The 21,984-nt window shown below is 40.8% G+C and overlaps 1 protein-coding gene across 1 annotated transcript in view; it reads right to left on the minus strand.

Annotated features, from left to right (window-relative positions):
* tspan4a (tetraspanin 4a) overlaps window positions 1-21,984 on the minus strand; it is a gene marked incomplete at its 5' end in the record, with an annotated part of 303,305 nt that overhangs the window by 23,710 nt on the left and 257,611 nt on the right. Inside the window, one exon of the mRNA XM_080434691.1 lies at window positions 8,601-8,702. Within this exon, the coding sequence (XP_080290817.1) occupies window positions 8,601-8,702 (102 nt within the window). The remainder of the gene's footprint in view (window positions 1-8,600; window positions 8,703-21,984) is intronic.

Consider the following 21,984-nt stretch of genomic DNA (forward strand, 5'->3'; position numbering starts at 1 on the left):
GGCGCGTTGCAAACTTGGTGTGAGCTGATCCTCACACCAAGCTTCACTCTACCACGATGAGGTACAGCATTAAATAGCGAGAAAAAAACAACATAAAAAGAGATACAATATTGAGATACAAGGTTTCTGTCGACAGTGCAGAAATGCACCTAATAATTGTGGGAATCCATGTTACCATACATATGCAAATCATATGCAAATACCTACGCTTACATGTACACACACTCAAATCATAAATGATCTCAGAGAGTGAAACGTACAGATTCTCCTAAAGCACACAACCAACTCTTTCTCCACGCTTGCAAGTTGTCATGCACGCACGCACGCACGCACGCACGCACGCACGCACGCACGCACGCACGCACGCACGCACGCACGCACGCACGCACGCACGCCGCCGCCGCCGCATATAAAGTGCTTTTTGCATGGTATAAAGCTGAATGGTTCTGTTTTGAATGTAGTCTTATGTGACAGAAAGAAAATCACACACACACACACACACACACACACACAGACAGACAGACACACACACACACACACACACACACACACACACACACACACACACACACACACACGACACACACACACACACACACACACACACACACACACACACACACACACACACACACACACACAGACACACACACACACACACACACACACACACACTACCACACGTCTTCCACACATCATAGACACATTAATCTCTCAAGACAGATTCAGCTAACAGCAGCACCACTGCCTAAAACATGAACACAGAAGCACCCGGGAGGAAGTGGACTAAGAAAGAGGAGGAGCCACACCTAGGTGCATGGTGGCCCCAGAGGCAAAAACAAAGGTGGATTTTTTTTTTTTACCGAATATGTTCCCAGATTGTAGTCACATGAATGCAGCGACAGACAGACGGACGGACGGACGGACGGACGGACGGACGGACGGACGGACGGACGGACGGACGGAGAACAAAGGAGAGGGAGGGAAATAAGGAGCTTGTTCTATAGATCTGCTAATTTAGCAGAATGTTCACCTATATCACAACAACATGCCCATATAAGGGACACTGTGTGTGGTTAATAATTCCTCACATCTCTGTCTCTCACAGCATGACACATCAGTGTTTGATGTGGATTTTAAAATAGAATCAACCAATTAAAGCTGCATTCCATAACGTTTATGTCCTCTCCCAATGGACTGGAACTGTATAACACTGCGTGGGGCAGTGGTTCTCAAAGTGGGTTCCGGGGACCCAAAGGGGTCCTTGATGGGATTCCAGGGGGTCCCCAGCAAAAGCATCACAATCTTGTACATGTGCTAATTTTGAAAAATTAAAAACACAACTCTTCTCTTCTGGGGGGTCTCTGACACAAAACCTTTTCAGATGGCCAAATATATATCAATTTTGGGGGTCCTTGGCCACCGCACATTCAACAGGGAAGTCGCCGCTTGGCCTGCAGGGGGAGATATTAGGCTTAAGAGCTTCAGGCAGTACTACTAATCAACCAGTAGGTGTCCTACTACTACCTGGCACCAGGGTCTAAACGCCTCAATGGAAGAGAAGGGGGACCACCTACGCTATACATACTTTAACCCATTCAATCCATTTTTTATTTGGCTATTCAAAAATAGCAGATATACAAGATCATAGCATGCAAATCTTTGAATATATATATTCTACAAATGTCATATCAGTGGTTCAATGTCAAGGACCCCCAAAATGATATGTATTTGGCCGCGGACCCTCATCTCAAAATATTTAATTCCAGGGACCCCCAGAGGCAAAGATTTGAGTTACAAATGTTAGCTTTATAATATATTTATTCAAAGATTTCCCCCATTTTTCACGATTTTTCAAAAATAGCAGATCTACAAGCTCATAGCAAGGCACTCGTTCCGCGCTATGAGCTTGTAGATCTGCTATTTTTGAATAGCCAAAGAAATGTAAAATTACACAGATGTGTTCCCGGATTGAATGGGTTAATGACCAGGGGTCTATCTATCTTTTTTCCCCCCTCCACTACACCAGATCTCTAATGAATAGCTGATGTTTCGACACGTTAGGAGCTTGTAGATCTTCTTTTCTTTTGCCGAATGTTTGCCCGTTAATTTTTGCCATATTATGTTTGCTGATTATGGCAGGCCCAGAATAGGGACGGACGCTATAGGGTTAGAATGATATTTTATTTATATAAAATACGTTTTGGATTGCAACTTTAAAAATGAAGAACATGTTACTGATGTCTGCCGGGTGAGAAGCCGACCTAAAGGACTGAGGGACGGTCCTGCATTAATCTCTGGTCCACAGCGTTCTGCAGCCCTACTTAATCCATTAAGACCGGGAACACATCTGTGTCATTTTAAGATTTATTTGGCTATTCAAAAATAGCAGATATACAAGCTCATAGAGCTCTATCAGCTTGTAGATCTGATTTTTTTTTTTTGATCATGGGACAATTTGTGTAAATCTTTGAATATGTTTTAAAGCAAAACATTTTAAACTCCGATCTGTGCTTCTGGTGGTCCCTGGTACAACATATTATTGAGATGGGGGTCCGCGGCCAAATACATATCATTTTGGGGGTCCTTCACATGGAAAAGTTGGAGCACCACTGATAGCAACATACTGTTTTTTTTAGAAAACAGGATTTAGAAAACATTTTTAGAATTTGGCCAAATACTAAACATTTTTAGAATTTGGCCAAATACTAAACATTTTTAGAATTTGGCCAAATACTAAACATTTTTAGAATTTGGCCAAATACTAAATATTTTTAGAATTTGGCCGCGGAACCCTATCTCAAAAATGTTGTTCCAGGAACCCCCCAGAAGCAAAGATTTGAGGTACAAATGTTCGCTTTAAAAATAGATATACATTCAGAGATTTGCAAAAAAAATCAAGACTTTTCTAAAATAGCAGATCTACAAGCTCATGAGCTTGTAGATCTGCTATTTTTGAATAGCCAAAGAAATCTACAAAATGACACGACATGATGCCTTCCCGGATTGAATGGGTTACAGAGCCACGCTTCTGCAGCTTATTAGAATCATGTCAGATTATGGCATTTTTGTATTCTCACACAAAGTACTGCACATTACTGACAAAAAGTGTACTTTGGGGTTTTTGCCTCTCAGCTCAAATCCACAACACACAGGAATATTTCAGCTCTCTGGCCTGTCAGTGCAGCAGCAGAGTCTGCAGCCGTTTACTACTGTAAGCTTATGAAATCTGCCTGCCACGCTCTCACAAATATAGTTTATAGCACTTCAAACATGTCCTTACTGTATATTTATTTGCAGGCATGTACACAGCCCGTGTTATCAGGGTTCAATTTGTGGAAAAAATAACAACAAATAGCAGATCTACAAGCTCAAAATGCGACACATCGTGAATAGCTTGGTCTACTTATTGTTGCTATTTTTAAAATATGTTTGGGTGGGAAGATTTTTTTTATTCATTTTGACAAATGTATAGAAAATGTGCCCAAAACAGGGACGCCACAAGGTCAATGTGGAATAATAGCTGACTGTCACGCTCTAAAAAATAGCTTATAGCACTTCAAACATGTCCTTACTATAAAGGGATACACAGCCTATGCTGTCAGGGTTCAATTTGAGGGAGGGGGGAGGGTGGATAGTTGAACCTCGTGAGCTTGTAGTAGAGCTTATCGACAAATTTTTTAAAGGTTTTGACAAATAATGATAATTATAAAAATCCAGTCATTATGACACGATAACGTGGGTTAGTAATTGTTTCTTTGGGATGTACTTGACACGAAGATTACAGTAATATTAACGTGACTCACGTCGCTAAGTAGCGCACGGACAGTTCCGTGATTGACTGCAAACAGATAGTAAGTGCAATGACATTAGCTTAGTATTAGCCACATTTGTTCAACTCCAGGCGGACCGGGACAGATGTTCGATTTCAGTTACACATTAATGCGTTCGTGTCATATTTACACGCCGACTTAAGCTCTGACATTTAAGTGAATTGTAGCCTGGCATTACCGGATTGCTGCCGTGGCTTTAGCACATTTTAGATGAACAAATAAATAAATCAACGGAGGATTTTCCCCTCTGCTGAACAATCACAACCACGAGAAGACTAGCTCTGGATTATGACCCGTCACATTTTTTTAACATACTGATGAAATAGCAGTGGTGTAAAGTAACATTTACTCAAGTACTGTACTTAAGTACAATTTTGAGGTATTTTTACTTTACTTAAGTATAAGCAATTTTCAGTAATTTTACTTCTACTCCACTACATCTCAGAGGCAAATATTATACTTTTACTCCACTACAATTATTTGAAAACTTTAGTTACTAGTTACTTAGATTCTGATTATAGCCTATACCACTTCAGCTTTAGATAGATTTCGGCCATTTGAAAATAGCCGGTCTACAAGCTGTGAGCTTGTAGATCTGCTATTTTCAAAAGATTTGATACATTTGAACACTTGTGAAAGGGACATAATGAGTACTATCTACTTGTGGTACTTTAAGTACATTTTGATACCAATACTTTTGCTTGTAACAGAGTATTTTCATATTGCAGTATTGATACTTTTACTCAAGTACAACTTTGAGTACTTTTTCCACCACTGGGAAATAGGCACATGTGCCTATTTCACATGTGCCTATTTAATGTACTCTGTGCTATTTGCTGCCATTTTATGACATGTTCTTTATGGCACATGGACCGACGTTTTAATTACACCTGGAATTTAGGTAGTTTTTCCAACTAATGGGGATGTTTTAAGCCGTGCTTGGTCGGTTAAAGGCTTAGTGGACTGAAAAACATTAATTGTTTGCAACCCCTTGAAAGACAACTGTTTACGCTCAGCATTAAAGACGCAAGTAATACGCATTTTAATGCCCTGTGTAAACAGGCTGTTTTTGTGAGCTTCCCTTTCCTATGTGTCTTAATTAAAAGCATGAGACGGTTCATTTACTTTGAAGTCCCAAGGTCTGCGAGGTTGGATATAAATAATGAACATGCTGGTTATTAACTAGATGGGTTCACAATTTATTTACATCACTGTGTATATGAGGCAGTGAGTGCTATTCAGGGTGTGCAGTTAAAGTATCTGTAACTTTCAGGAGCTACCCTGGGAATCGAACCCTGGTCCACCGTATGAGCGCTCAAATTTCTGCTGCTGTGCGATGCGTTGTGAGCTTAGAGAATTTCCCATTCATTTACTCCTTAGACGTTTCAGAAAATCCTTAAATAAAGATTGCCTTGGGGTAAATCTATATTGGATTGTTATGACATTATAGCTGACAATACGATTCTCTATGGAGAAAATTAATGGGTCGTTCACTTCTGGAATCTCACCAGATGAGCCCTATAGAGATACTGGGGTTAAAAAAAAAAGGTTAAGGACTGCAGCTTTAATTGAGGCTAAAACACCAGAACGTTTGAAAGTGGTGTTGAAGAAAGAAAGGTGCAGAAGGTGAAGGAAGATTTTAACAAGCAGACAGAAATACGCAAGTGAGGGAGAAATTAAAAAGAAAATGTGTTTGAACTTCAAAGATTTACTTGAGTACATTTACTCAAGTACTGTACTTAAGTACAATTTTGAGGTATTTTTAACTTTACTGGAGTATTTCAAAATTTCTGTATTTTTACTTCTACTCCACTACATCTCAGAGGAAAATATTATACTTTTACTCCACTACAATTATTTGAAAACTTGAGTTACTAGTTACGTTGTAGAATTTGATTATTATTACAAAACACACATTCACCACTTCAGCCCTATATACATTTCGGCCGTTTGAAAATAGCCGATCTACAAGCTCACAATGCGTCACGATGCGACGCATTGTGAGCTTGTAGATCGGCTATTTTCAAAACATTTGTATACATTTGAAAACGTGAAAGGGTACATTCTTTATAATGAGTACTTTTACTTTTGGTGCTTTAAGTACATTTTGATACCAGTACCTTTGTACTTTTACTCAAGTAAATGTTTAATTCCTGACTTTTACTTGCAACAGAGTATTTCTACATTGCAGTATTGATACTTTTACTTAAGTAAAAAAAGAAAAGTATTTTATTCCACCACTGGTGGCCACAAGGTAATCCACATGATCCAGTGGAGGAGAGAGAGGAGACAGCAGTGTTGTCTCCACTGGACCAGTGAATAGACGAGTTCTACAGGCCAGACATCTGTCAATGACATCATCATCAAGAGTCAGCCATGCCCAGAGGTTTTATTTGATAAATGTAACAGTCGAGTCCATTCATTCATAAGGGTTTGTACCAGCAGGGAAAAGGTGCACTGAACCAAAGATAACGTTCTCGTTTCATGCAAATATAATGGGGAATAAAGTAGAATTAGAATTAGAACGTGTAATTTCAGACACAATAGGTCCATATAAGTAAGTAAGTAAGTAAGTAGGTCGGGAGATGGCTTATTGTCGGTATCAGCCGAGTAACACGCGGGAGTCTGTCCCCGTTACAATGCGCTAGACCCCTGGGAGATGGATTGCTGAGGTGGAGCGCCACACCTATCCTCAGCTCCCAGTACTTACCGCACGACTTACCGCACCCAAGCCGTGCTACTCATGCGCTGAGTTGGCGGTGCCCAGGATCGAACCCATGACCTTGTGGTCTGAAGGCGAGAGCTCTACCGACTGAGCTACCCGGACACATATAAAAAAAAAAAAACAACATCACAGAGATAGCCTCAAGTACCAGACTGTTTTCATTCCAATTAAGCCCAGATCAGTAAAAAACTTAAACATTGCCTCCAGTGTTTCCAGAAGCAGGAGGAATACCTTGTATCACTCTGTGCGATCCTTGTTAAGGCCTATTATTAAAACAGTCTCCGACTCCATTAGTCTACACATAAATCTATGCATAAAATTCCGCCATACACCATGAAAGGTGGGTAAAAATCTGATCACAAACATTAAGTCCATCTTGGGAGTTTCAGCAATCTTACAATAAATGCACCGAAACTCTGTAATCCACGTATCTCGAGAACCGTTCAACCGCCCGACCTCAAATTCGCCACACACGTCACAGACGACCCGAGGGAGTGCAGTGCCATGGTGTCGAGTCGGTCGGACAGGTGGTTGTCCAGAACCGCCAAAAAAGGCTCTGGCCGTGGCCCAAATGAGACAATTGATTGCCATGGCAACTGTCAAATTCCACAAGGACTTTACAGAACTGCCAACACCCCCTCAGCCCCCATATGCCCATATATGGACATACCCATATAAGACCATATACCGATAACATCAGGGATCTCCATATATCGGCATAAAAGGGACAAGGACATATATAGATATTTCCATATACATACTGTATGGCAGTATGGGCATAACAGACAGACAGACAGACAGGCAGACAGGCAGGCAGGCAGGCAGGCAGACAGACAGACAGACAGACAGACAGACAGACAGACAGACAGACAGGCAGGCAGGCAGGCAGGCAGGCAGGCAGGCAGGCAGGCAGCCAGGCAGGCAGGCAGGCAGGCAGGCAGGCAGGCAGGCAGGCAGGCAGGCAGACAGACAGACAGACAGACAGACACAGATCTAGTATTCTAAATGCATCATTATTAGAATGCCACAGTAGTGAATTCTTCTCTGATCTTCCGCAGAATACACCAATTTAAAAGTAAACACAACTAATGTGCTATGGGATTGTTAGTGGAGTCAGTCAGTGCACAGCCTATTATAACTGTCCCTGCATGATCTCTGTTGCAAAAAAAACCACACTGAATGAAAATCTGCATCCGCCACCACCTGCACAGTGTACATCACGTCTCCTTTTCATAAGAAAGATGTGTGCTCAGCATCATTTCTGATTCATTTGTATGCATATACGTAGAATAGTGTTTCTCAACTGAGGCAGTACCACCACCCTCAAGGGGGCATTCAGAGAAGAGTTGGAAGCAATCGTTTTTAAAGGGGTCATTGGGGAGGGGGTGGTTCTTATTATTTGTTTAATCTCAGTTTAGTATATTTGAGTGAAGGTTTTCGTAATCCAACCATTAGACCTTTGGTTATCTAAAACTGCAGTCAAGTGAGGCTTGATTTGTGGTTTGATGTCCCCCCCCCCACCCCACCCCACCACCACTAACAGATGTTCCCTACCCTGAAGTTAATTAAACATTTCAGTATACAGTATGCTACACCTGGATGTGATGAATGAAACAGTTAGTATATTAACACTGTTCCTCTATAGCAGGGGTCTTCAACAGGGGGTCCGGGACCCCTAGGGGGTCCTCAGAGTTACTACAGGGGGTCCGCAAATCTTTGTGGGATAGGATTTTTCTTTTTACATTAACCACTTGAACCCTAGCATCCCTTTTCTGAGGAGAACTTTAGCCAAAAATGGCAGATCTACAAGCTCACAACGCCTCGCGCTGCGAGGCGTTGAGAGCTTGTAGATCGGCTATTTTTGTCAAAGAGTTATAGGTGTGGAGGGAAAAAAGAGCAGCAAAAGTTTATCTGAAGCACAATTTTATACAATATAGAGGGGGTCCCTGCTTCATCTCTCTCTCAACTAGGGGGTCCTTGGCCTGAAAACGTTGAAGACCCCTGCTCTATAGTTCATGGTTCTTCAACAGAAGGAATCTTACGTCGGTTTGGACGATCATCCAGGCGTTGGTCAGACCCACGTTGCCCTCGGTGCCAAACAGCTGCAGACCCTGTTTCAGATCCCTCTGGGCGTAGTAGTCAATCTGAGGAAAACACACGCATTATATCATGATAGAGTTCCTCCATGATGGTACACATAATAGATTTGAACCTGCAGCATCCATATTAACACATTCCCTGTCATGGACGAAGATCTCCCTCATTTCAAATCCAACCGTTCACCGCCATAGAAGGAGATCTCTGTCTTTACATTTTTTTTTTTTTAAATCCACAAGAGGGTGCTCTAACGCAACTTAGGAATGATCCCTCGACGCTGATAGAAGGAATGGACGGATGTGACGGCATTCCAAAAAACATCCCTTCCGTCCAATCCTATATTAGGATTTGTAGAAAAACACAAAAATTGCTTCTAGCTCTGATTATTTTTTTGTAGGTGTAAACGAGCCATTTTCAACGGGCAATAGCAACAAAATGGCCGATTGTGGTAAAAAATAAATTGTTCCAGTGGATGGACGAGACCCTCCCCCACCCCCCCAGACACTCTTTGTTTACATTGGCATGCACATCGTGGCTTCTGCGGCTCTCCAAAAAAAACGCTGGCAGCATTGGATGAATTGATTAAATAACACCTGGCAGTGAATGTGTAAAGTACAGAACTTTGTGACCCTAAAAGTCTGGGCTGTCACAGGAATAAGCCCGGATAAGAGAGGCAATAACAGGACAGGAATTTCATGGAAGCCATGAAGGCCATGAAGGGCCACCGTGGCCCTTCGCTTTGGCCCCCTGCCCCTCAAAAAAATGATCTGCCCTGGGGCCACAGTAGTGGCCTTGATAACCTGCCCCACAGCTGCCCCAGGTTATTTAGCCTTTTTCTCCTCTGCTTCTCAACTATCAATACGGTTTTTTAGACTCCAGAGCCTTTTGTTGACATTCTGAATTCTTAACCTGACGCTTCATCCCTATATCGTTGCTGTCGGGCAGAAACCTCTTGTCTCCATATTCAAACGTTTTGTGTTTTTTTTCTTCATAAATTAATGGCACACTTGATCATACTACACTACAGCATCAAGAGTAGCAGATCTACAAGCTTGAAACACGGCGTGAAGCGATACGTTTGGAGCTTGTAGATCTGCTACTTTTGCTGTTGTTGAATTTGAATTCTGAAAAGTAACAGTTTTGAACATGAGGTTTCCAGTCGACAGAGGCCATAATCAATTATGTCCAGTGACTCTGATTGGTCCAAGACTAATCTCTCAAGACAGATCGTGCTAACAGCAGAATCTGTCAGCACCACTGCCTTAAACATGTAGTGTTGTTGTTAGTAGGAATAAACACAGAATCAATGGAAACAAGCCATAGTGCTTTCTTGGGTTTAAAATCCTCTTAACAGACCTTGTATTGAACCGTACTTCACCGTGCTTGTGTCTGTTAATAAAGTATTCAATCAATCAATCAAACCCGGGAGGAAGTGGACTAAGAAAGGGGAGGAGCCAAACCAAGTTCCTGTTTCTACACAAAAAAGGAGGTGGTGCCCCCAGGGGCAAACCCAACAATCTGGGAAACCACAATGTATGAACTTTTGACTCATGCATGAGCTGGAGGTGTTGAGTTTGTCGACTAAAACTATGACGAAAAATGTTGGTCGACTACCTTTATTCACTGACAAAAACCAAATAAAAACTAAGCTATGATGACTAAAACTATGACTAAATATATTGGCAATTTCGTCAACAAATAAAAACTAGACTAATTTGTTATGGAAGGACTATAGTGGAGAAGAGATCCAGTAGAACTAAAAGACAATTTTATGTTTGGTTGCGCTCGGGTGTCGCGCTCTGAAAATAGCAGATCTACAAGCTCACAACGCGTCGCAGCTTGTAGATCGGCTATTTTCAGCATTGAACCAAGTGTAAAATCAGGCATTACGACGCCATCAAGGCACCGCCAAATTACATTTTAGTCGACTAAATCAACTGTAGATTTAGTCGACTAAAACTAGACAAAAACTAAAGCATTTCAGATGACTAAAATATGACTAAAACTAAATGGAATTTTATTCAAAAGACTAAAACTAAATCAAAGTTTGCTGTCAAAATCAACACTGCTCAGGAGTTTGTACAAATACCTTAAAAATGCACCGTGATCAGCCTGAGTGGCCATTCAACTGGAGGTCAGGTGAGCTATCAAATAATATGATCCAATATGGGTCTGATCGATGGCCCAAACCTATAGGATTACTCTGATCAGTATGTTCTGGGCTGTTTGAAGTCTACCTTTGATGAGTTTAGTGAAACTCTCAAACCATGTAGCGCACGCAAACATCTAACCCATTTTGGGCGGGAAACCCCTATTTGTAACTATACCTTGAGGGAGTTCCAGGGGGTCCCCAGCTAAATGATGGATAGTTAGGAACCAAATGGACCCTTATGGGTCTGTAACTCTCAGAGTGTACAAATGGAACCGAATGGACCCTAACGGGGTCCATTCGGTTCCATTTGTACACTCTCAGAGTTAAATTAAGATTGATTTTACAGTATAGTTTGGGGTCCCAGAGATAGAAATGCCATTAAATGGGGTTCCGTAGCCTAATGCATGTCAAACTGGGGGTCCTTGAAATTAAAATGGTTGAGAATCACTGCTAGAGCCATACAAATCTTCTCTTATGGGGGTCCCTGGCATATCTTTTCAAATGGGGGGATAATAAGTGTCAATTTGGGGGTCCTTGACATGAAAAAGTGTGAGAACCACTGGCTTAAAATCAACCAGTTAACTACTGTACAAGTACCATAGTGGCCCCGTCTAAAAATCTAATGATAATGAATTTTATTTGTATAGCACCTTTCCAAACAAAGTTTCAACGTGCTGCATAGAGCAAGGTTGAGCACAACAACAAAGCCAAAAAAAAAAGAAGGACAAAAAGAGAAGAGGTTAAATCTTTCATGGCCATATTTCTACCATCCAGGTTGCTGTCCAAATTATGAACTATAATGAACCTGACTGTTCATTATTCAACACAACCTTGAATTCAGAACATCTTCTCAGTCTGTACCTAGAGGCCAAAACCGTCTATTTTTTTGAATAGCTGAAGAACTGAAGTAGTTAATGTATGTTTTGTAATAATCTAAAGTTTCAAATAATTATAGCGGAGTAAAGGTCCTTACACACCGGGGCGATTTTTTTTCATGCGAATAATACGTTTTTTTTTAAAACCTTATAAAGTCAATGCAAGCTTCCACACCAGTTTCGCGGAGCAAAAAAAGCGTCTTTTAATTATTCGGAACGAGTCCGAATTTTGCGTATATTCACATATTCGCCGGTGTGTAACCGCCTTAAGAGTACAATATTTGCCTCTGAGATGTAGTAAAATAGAATACTCCAGTAAAGTAAAAAATACCTAAAATATGTACTTAAGTGCAATACTTGAGTAAATGTACTTAGTTACTTTCCACCATTGCTCACATTATGTGCCCTTTAAAAAAAAAAAACGTTTAAAGAAACTTCTGGAACTGATTCACTGCGTCAAACCGTGACTCATTGAAAAAGCATTGGCAGATTCCACCCCAAAGGTAGAACAAAAGTGCGGTGTGACCGTGCCCCTAAGCGAGGTATTACGTAGAGAAGTGAATATCGCAGTGTTATAAATAATGGTTCCATTATTTCTCTCCATGACCCCCGTCATTGTACTGTCATTATTGTTAATGAAACATGATTGCGCTTTCAGCGATGACTCAACGGCCGGGAACATTCAGAAAGTTTACAAAAGGCACGTACAAGCGATATAAACTACCTGAACATTCTGAAGAGAAGAACATTTTAACCCATTAAGACCGGGAACGCATCTGTGTCACTTTAAGATTTCTTTTGGGCTATTCAATCTCATCTACTACTATTAATCTCAGATATACAAGCTCATAGCGCGGCACCGAGTGCCTCGCTATGAGCTTGTAGATCTGCTAATTATTTTTCTTTAAATCATGAAAATATGTGCAAATCTTTGAATATATTCATTTTAACTCAAATCTTTGCTTCTGGGGGGTCCCTGGAACACAATTTTTGAGATGTGGGGGGGGGGGTCAGCGGCCAAATACATATCACTTTGGGTTGTCTATGACATGAAATAGTTATATTATATACAGTATGATATTATAGCAACATAGGTATAAAAAAAAGCTTTAAGAAATACATATATTCAAAGATTTGCACACATTTTCAAGATTTTTCAATAAATAGCAGATCTACAAGCTCATAGCGCCGCACTCGGTGCCACGCTATGAGCTTGTATATCTGCTATTTTTTAATATCCAAAGGAAATCTAAAAATGAAACAAAGGTGCGTTCCGGGTATTAATGGGTTAAAATAGAATATAAGAGCCTGGCACACTGAATCATGCTCCACGGGTAATTTAACGTATTAACACCGACAAGATGTTTTTCGTGCGTCTGGCTGTTCCTTCAGATGACGATAGGACGCTCAAAAAACATCACCTAGGTGTTAATTCAATAAATTACCCCTGGCAGCCTCAGCCACTGTGTGGACTCTATGTCTGTGTTTCAAGAGCCAAAAACAGCCGGTGGTGAATCATTTGGGTAATTTGAAGAGGCATAATCAAAACACAACAACATAACTCACAGTCACACAAATGCAGGATAAAGTCTTGTAATACTCTTCCAAAGCTAGTGTTAGGTTTCAGCAGAGCTTTCATTTTGACCTGAAACGGTGCTGTAAGCAATGAGATTGTTACCGCTATGCAAGATATTATTTATTGTCACTATATTGGGCAGAAACCTTGTATCTCAGACTCCAAATGTCATATTTTTTTCATAAGTGAATGTTCCACCTCATACTTTGTTTGTACGACAGTCTACACAGTGCAAAAGTAGCAAGAATAGCAGATCTACAAGCTTACGATGCATCGCAATGGCACATGTCGTGAGGTTTTAGATCTGCTATTTGCAAACATTTATCCTTTTTTTTTTACCCCTTTTTTCCTCCCTAATTTTTTCGTTATACCAATTAATTCCTCCTCACACACATTTTGTGTGTTGTCACTGCTGCTCAGTAATATTGCACTGTCAAGGAAATAAATAAATACATAAAGTAAAGTAAAGATTAAGAACAGTAAAACATTCCTTGTTCGTGCATTAACCACTGAACGTAGAGTTCATTTATAAAAAATATAAATATAAAATATGGACACACCTGGTCGTAAGTGGTTAAGTGTGTCTGTGCGTTTTATAAATATTGAACCAATGAAAAGTATTAATGAGAACTTTTGAATAAATAATAACTACATTGGAACACCGATTCATACGGCAATGTAGAAATACTTGAATAAAAGTACAAAAGTATTGGTATGAAAATGTACTTAAAGTACCAAAAGTAGAAAGTACTCATTATGAAGTTTTCAAATGTATGAAATGTATACAAATATTTTGAAAATAGCAGATCTACAAGCTCACAATGCGACACAAATGTATGTAGGGCTGAAGTAATAATGTAATAATAATCGAAATCTACAAAGTAACTAGTAACTAAAGTTTTCAAATAATTGTAGTGGAGTAAAAGTACAATATTTGGATCCGAGATGTAGTGGAGTAGAAGTAAAAGTATTGGAAATTGGAAATACTAAAGTATAAATTCCTCAAAATTGTACTTAAGTACAGTAGTTAAGTAAATGTACTTAGTTACTTTACACCACTGAAAGTTTCCCGCCCCGACAGCGACCCTACGCAAAAGTCTCCCGTTAATAATCTAATGTTTAGAGCAGACTCTATACATGTAGAGATGGAGTAAAGTTTCCTCCTCCAGTCCTATAGAGAAACAGAAAGTCATTCCAAACTAAGTGTGCTCATTAATAATAAGGGAGAGAATGGTGTGAAGGCAGTAAGGCTGACGGCTATACTTTTAGCCTTGTATTGATGTTATCCCCGGGACTTAAGTCACCCTTTAACTACACCCGGCCCGGTCAGAGACGGGGCTATCAATTATTTATATGGAGGGATACAAGAGAAGAAGAAGAGAGGAGACAGACACCAGACGATGAATGGATGGAGGAAAGACTAAATGGAGAGAGAGAGAGGAAAGACTAAATGGAGAGAGAGAGAGAGAGAGAGAGAGAGAGAGAGAGAGAGAGAGAGAGAGAGAGAGAGAGAGAGAGAGAGAGAAGTATCGATCGCACGGAGAGATAAAGTGGAGAACGTCACGGGGAATGTAAGTAAACAGCATAACAAGAGATCCGGGAGAATATTCAAAAACAAATGAAGGGCATGCTAAATGTGGTTTATAATGTCTCTCTACAGGCCAAGCTTCCAATTAAAGTTGAAGTTGGCCCATATACTGCCGACTTCTATTGGCACTTTTTAAATCCTATCTTAAGATGTTTTTTTCCCCCCAAACACTTATTGTGTTTTAATGTGTTGTGTTTTTACTTTAAATATTTATTTTATGCAATTTGTTTTTAACCACTTGTCGATTTTTTTTATACATTTCCAATATTCTAAATCTTCGTAAATAACAGATCTACAGGCTCACAATGCGTCACCTTGAGATACTTTGTAAGCTTGTATCTGCTATTTTCCCTATTCATTGCTCGACAAAGTATTTAGAGGCTTAAGTGTTTTGCTACTTGGGTTTTGAATTGCCTTCACTTGTACCACACTTTGTTCAACATTAAATGTTCTATGGAAATCAATGGTCTTACACATGGCTCTATGTAAGTACATAACCATGAACTATTGTACATCACCTCAGAAAACTATAGCATGCATTTGTAAAAGCTGGAGAGAGGGGTTGTATTTCCAAGGAACTCGGAGAAGAAATTGCACAAAGAGACAGTGGTGGAAAGTTAACTAAGTACATTTACTCAAGTACTGTACTTAAGTAAAAATCTGAAGATGTTTTTCTTAACTGGAGTATTTTCAATACTTTCCACTATTATCTCAGACGCAAATATAAAATATTGTACTACTCCACTACAGTTATTTGAAACTTTTAGTGACTAGTTACTTTGTAGACTCAGATTATTAGTATAAAACATGCATTAACAACTTCAGATCTACAAGCTCTCAACGCTTCGCTTTGCGACACGTTGTGAGCTTGTAGATCTGCTATTTTCAAAAAGAAAAAAAAAATACATTTTGAAAACTTGTATGGGACATTCTGCATATTGAGTACTTTTATTGTTGATACTTTTAAGTACATTTTGATGCCAGTACTTTTGTACTTTTACTCAAGTACATCTTTAATACCCGAACTTGTACCCGACTATTTCTACAATAGGGTATTGATACTTTTACTTAAAAGTAAATAAGTAAAACAATTTACTACGTCTTCCATCAGTGCATTTGTAAAAGCTGGATAGTGAGAGGTTGTATTTCCAAGGAACACAGGGAAGAGATTGCAGAAGGAGATGACAGAAAGCGTGGCCGCCCCCTCATTGCACTTTACACTACATTATCCACTCTGTCACCAATGAAAGAGGAAGATGGCTTCAGCGCTGAAAACCATTAATAGTCTCTGCCGGGAGGAAACCTCTTATGTCCAAAAAAACATTATTTTTCAGGAAATGGAAAAAAACGAACCTAGCTGTGCTCCGATTGGATCCTGTGTAGACATTATTTAGTCACTTAAGCAGCAGATCTACAAGCTCACAATGCGTTGCAAAGCGACGCACTGTGAGCTTGCAGATCGGCTATTTTTGTCTAATGTTCCCCCTAGAATATGGACGCTGGGGTTCAAGTGGAACCTTACATTTTTTGGGGGGGAAAATGGAGATACAAGGTTTGTGCCTGACAGCGACGGTAATAAAAAGTGATCCAATCTGATGTGGAGCGGGGAGACATTTCCACCGGAGGCTCAAAGCCAAGTCTTCATCTCCCTGATTTATTTTCCAATTGTTAAAAAGGTGGATATCCATCCATCCTGATCATATATACACCCTCACAGCCCGGGTCCGTTCCACACATTACATCCATCCAGTTCATAGGGTAGACCGGGGTATGGTTGTCACACCTTTTTACTCTGACTTGAATTGCTCATCAACAACACATCTGATGATAATCACTCCTACGTTAGAAGGAAGCTTAAGGTCTTGGCTTGAAATGGGTATAACCTTTTTCCGCATAACTTCAGAATCAGGAAGAATCAGGAAGTTATTAGCCATCAAAGTCACTTTGACACATTGACCACTGAGCATTTTTGGGGCTATTAGACGTCTAAAATACATCTAAGGGCTTTTTAAGCGTCTATATATAGACCGTCTATATCATAGCCGTTGAAATGACGTCTATAATATAAACGGTCTAAATATAGACGCTTAAAAAACAGCTAATCAACGTCTAGGCTAAGAATAGACGTTGAAAAAACTTTCACTTTTAGACCAATTATAACCCAGTTTTAGGCGGAGGTCTAATAGACGACTATGGCTCACTGGGTGTGACAACCAACCCCATACCGGGGCAGCTTGTCACAATGCACAGGGTTGTTTGTCCCTATAGTTAATCAATGGGGATGTGATTTAACTTTTTAGTTTTTTAATCTAGAGACACACAAATATACGTTTTTAAATGACTAGAAACACCATCCCCAATACCCAAGGCCCTTTATAGTTGTAAACCATTATTAGTTTTAATTAGTTGTCACATCAGGATGTGACAACCAGCCCCAGAAAAATGTAGACAACTAACCCCACCTGACCATGTGACAAACTTTCAATGCTAGCTGTCACATGGCTGTAGCTAGCCAATGACACATGGCATCAAAATGAAGCTATTGACTTCCTCTTCCTAACAAGCGATTTGTTTTTAAATGTCTAATATCCTACACACTTTTATTACAAAACCAACACCAAAATAAAAAGTTACTCCGACACCTAAAAAAAATACAAAATCTCATCTCACATCAATGTCTTTGATGTCTTAAAACAAATACCCAGGTAGAAATGATGCTGATGTTATGTAACATTACTGATATCAACATGGTAAAACATAGCACCCTCTAGTTTGGCTGTAATAAGCACTGTGAAAACCATCCCCGGTTTCAGCCTACCCTCACATCCGGCTCCGTTCCACAGATCCGTTCAATCACATGTATCATGCTATGCAACAAAAATGTGGAACACCCTACCAACTTTCGTGAAGGAGTGTAAATCCCTACTCTCCTCCAAAACCGCTCTAAAAGAGCACTTACAGCTGGCTGCAATTCGAAACTGGCCCCTGTAAAAAGTCAATGCCTACCCACCCCCCGAACTGTTTACTGTACATGTTTCTTTTTGATTTCTAATTGTTTATATGATGTTTTGCATAGTATTGTGTATTTTTCTGTCATTAAATCTTTCGATGAATTGAGTACAAAGGACCCCAATGGAAACAAGCGATAGGCTTTCTTGGGTTTAAAATTCTCTTAGCTGACCTGGTATTGAACTGTACTTTCCTGTGCTTTTTTTTGCAAACTGCTAATAAAGTATCCAATCAATCAATCAATCAATCAATCAATCAATCAATCACACCATACAGTCCAAGTTTAGACTTCATTCCGCGGCTGGGGTGTCGCGCACCGAAAATATCCGATCTACAAGCTCACACAACGTCATGCTGTGAAGCATTATGAGCTTGTAGATCGGCTATTTACGGTGCGTGACACTGCACATGCAACTAAAAGCAAGATTTAAAAGGAATTGCTCACGCCCTAAAATTACTTTATTTCTTATCGGTTAGTCACCTTGTCTGTGAGTTCTCGGAGAATGTTTGTATGCGTGGCGTTCCTTCCTACGCTGAATGAACAATTCAAAAACCAAGAGAATACTTGATGAATTAAAGAAAACAAGGGTCGGGTCCCAAGATTAGAGAACAGCAAATCTATATCAAATCTGCGTTTACAAACTCCAAAACAACTCTCTCTCTCTCTCAGGAGTATAATTCAAGTGTCCTGTATGCAGTCCTGTGTCCTCATTACTTCACAAAACACAGCAGCATTATTCTGGAAGAGAAGATAAATCCTGCACACTGCCTTCACTTATACAGCAGAGTTTACTGAAGAGAACAACATTTTTGGTTCAACCTGACCTTCATCAGTTATCAGATATCACCTCTATACGCACCTGTCCTACTAAGTAGGCGTTCAAAAGAACTTCCTTTACTACTTTACTATTTTGTTGTTGTCAGGCAGAAACCTCTTATCTCGCGCTCGGGCGGCGCAGTGGTAAAGTCACTGCCCACCACCACGGAGGTTGTGGGTTCGAATCCATCGTGATGCATCCAACTTTGTCGGCGTCTACAACGAACACAATTGGGCCGTGTTCGGGGGGAGGGAAGCTGGGCGGGGAGGAGGGTGATATTGGTAATTGCATGTACTCCTACAGGCTGGGCGGCATCTGTCAGCGGGGAGTGTTGGGCGGGAGGAGTAGGACGAAGGCTCTACGTCCTCCTGGTGGGGGCTCCTCACTGGCAGGTGAGTCAGTACGATATAGCCTCGGAAACCCATGCCTTTTTTTTTTGTTTCAAAAGAAAAAAGCCTGGGAGAACCATGCAGGAACAGTGGTTTCTAAACCTTGTTATCTCCTAACCAATCAGAGTGCAGAGGGGCGTCACTCTAAATTTGGTGACGTCAGCGTGTTCCGTACACAGGCCGGGGGGGGGGGGGGGGGGCGGAGGGGAGGAGAGGAGAGGCGGGGATATAGATTGGTGAAGCAATAGGAAGCGGCGCTGGAATCCAACCGCCTGGGTTTGGATCCGCCCTTCAAGACCATCGATAGGGCTCGCTCTTTCAGGCTAGTACGATATAATCTCTCAAGAACAGATTCTGCGCTGCGTTGGAATCTGTCGGGGAGGTTCGTCATAACTTGTGCGCATTCAGATCAGGAAGTAGGCCGCGCTTTACCCAATCAAATGTAGTGGGCGGGATTCACATGTCCGTCGATCTTTCCCCCTCGAAACAAACCCAAACTAATTTTGTCTGCGGAGCAGACAAAACCACGGAAAGATATTCACATTTTAACTTACTCTTTCATCATAGAAACAAGTGGGCTTATAACCAAAACGATCCATGTTCTCTGGGAGAAGTGGTGTTAGTGTTCCGTGTAGAAATATTGTTAGTGGGAATGAAAACATAGTGGCACCCACCGGAAGAGAAAGCTGAAGGCAGACCTCTAAACCCCGGTTTCCCTGAGCACTAGCGTTACGTTTTCTTCCGCCCAGAGCCAACAGACATAGAACAAACAGCAGAGGGCGCTGTTTTTCATTTTCAGTTGGCGATGGGTTCCCAGATTGAGTACGATATGACAGCAGTGAAAACGCAGAAATGTGTGTGGGGAGGAATCAATTGGCATAACGACTAAATTCGGGAGAAAAAGGGGTAAAAAACAATTGGCTACTCTAAATTAAAAAATTAAGGCCCTACTTGATCATACTACAGCGTCACACAAAAGCATCAAAAGTAGCAGATCCACTCGAGCTTGTGGATCTGCTACTTTTGCTAGTTATGAATTTGAATCCTGAAAAGTAACAGTTTTGGAGATATGAGGTTTCCACCCCGAGGCGATATTCTCTTTGTATTTGGATTGTTCCTTCACCGCGAGGGAAACGCGACACAAACAAAAAGAAATCCCTTGAGGCACAAATTCAAGGCTTCACCGAGGTGAGTAATTTATAGAAAGAGGAAAAGTCATTTTGGGGGTGAAGTACTCAGCACTGTACTCCTTTAACACTTTGCTACAAGCATATGGTTCCCTGAGCAATTTCAAAGAAGACTTTGAAGTGGTCACCAGCAAATCCTTCTCCCAGCCACTCTTATCAGCCAGGAGTTCCTGATTACAATCTCACCTGAAAATCCTTATCCCTGCTGCTCAAAGCCAATTCCCTTTCAAAATTATATTTTCTTTTATTACTTGCCTTGGCTCAGACTGGATTTGGGGTGGCGTAGGGTTACAATCACGCACCCGCCGCCTGCCAACCGCAGGGATTCCGTGCACAAACAGGTGGACACACAGTACAGGAAGTGTTGCCCAAATGTGTAGTACAGGAAAGCCCCGGGGCAAATCCGGCGGTATTCACCTGGTAATCACCTGGTATTCACCTGGTATTCACCTGGTATTCCTAAACGTAACCTCAGTAAACTATGCCTAAACCTTATTCCTAAACGTAACCTCAGTAAAACTATGTCTAAACCTAACCTTATTCCTAAATATAACCTCAGTAAAACTATGCTTAAACCTAACCTTATTCCTAAACGTAACCTCAGTAAAGCAATGCCAAAACCTAACCTTATTCCTAAACGTAACCTCAGTGAAACTATGCCTAAACTTAACCTTATTTCTAAACGTAACCTCAGTAAAGCAATGCCAAAACCTAACCTTATTCCAAATTTAACTTCAGTGAAACTATGCCTAAACTTAACCTTATTCCTAAATGTAGCCTCAGTAAAATTATGCCTAAACCTAACCTTATTCCAAACTTAACTTCCGTGAAACTATGCCTAAACCTAAACGTATTTCTAACCTTATCCTCAGTAAAACAAATACAATCCGCTGGTCCGCAAACAAAATGGGGGGCGAGCGTGTTTTGGGGCGAGTAACAAAATGGGGGCGAGTAACAAAATGGGGGCGAGCGTGTTTTGGGGCGAGTATTCCGCTTATCGTACACAGTGGTGGACAAGCTTGTAGATCTGCTACTTTTGATGCTTTTGAATTTTAATCCTGAAAAGTAGGTTTCCACCGACAGAGACGATATATATTATACTAAAGTAAGTACTCAAGTGTTCAAAAGTAAAACATTTGTTTTATATATCAATGCATTGCTGTATTGAAATTTGCAATTTGAAAAACATTTCCATGCCAAGGACCCCCAAATGTATTTGTCTGTGGACCCCCCGATCTGAAATCATTTTGTGCCAGGGACCCCTGATACAAGATGTGTGTGGTTAAAATGTTGTCCAAAAATATTCCACATTTCACTATTGCATTAATTTTTTTAAATAGCAGATCTACAAGCTCACAACGCGTCGCATTGCGATGCGTTGTGAGCTTGTAGATCTGCTAATAAGCCGATGCATATAGGTTTAAAGTGCTCATGTGGCAGCCATCCGCGCAGAGGAGAACAAACAGAACAGGAAACAGAGGTGAACAAACAGAACAGGAAACAGAGGTGAACAAACAGAACAGGAAACAGAGGAGAACAAACAGAACAGGAAACAGAGGTGAACAAACAGAACAGGAAACGTGCCCTTAATGCGTAGTAGTGGACCGGTGCTTTTCCAGAGACTTGACCCATGATGCAGGAATAGCACCCAGATTAAAGCAGAGCCAATCGATCACAGTCGGCCGCGCTCATTCGTTATCAGCCTTTAATCAGCGGCTGATTAATTAATACTCTG

This window comes from Gymnoscopelus braueri (genome assembly GCF_963280865.1).
Source record: "Gymnoscopelus braueri genome assembly, chromosome: 1".
Lineage (NCBI taxonomy): Eukaryota > Metazoa > Chordata > Actinopteri > Myctophiformes > Myctophidae > Gymnoscopelus > Gymnoscopelus braueri.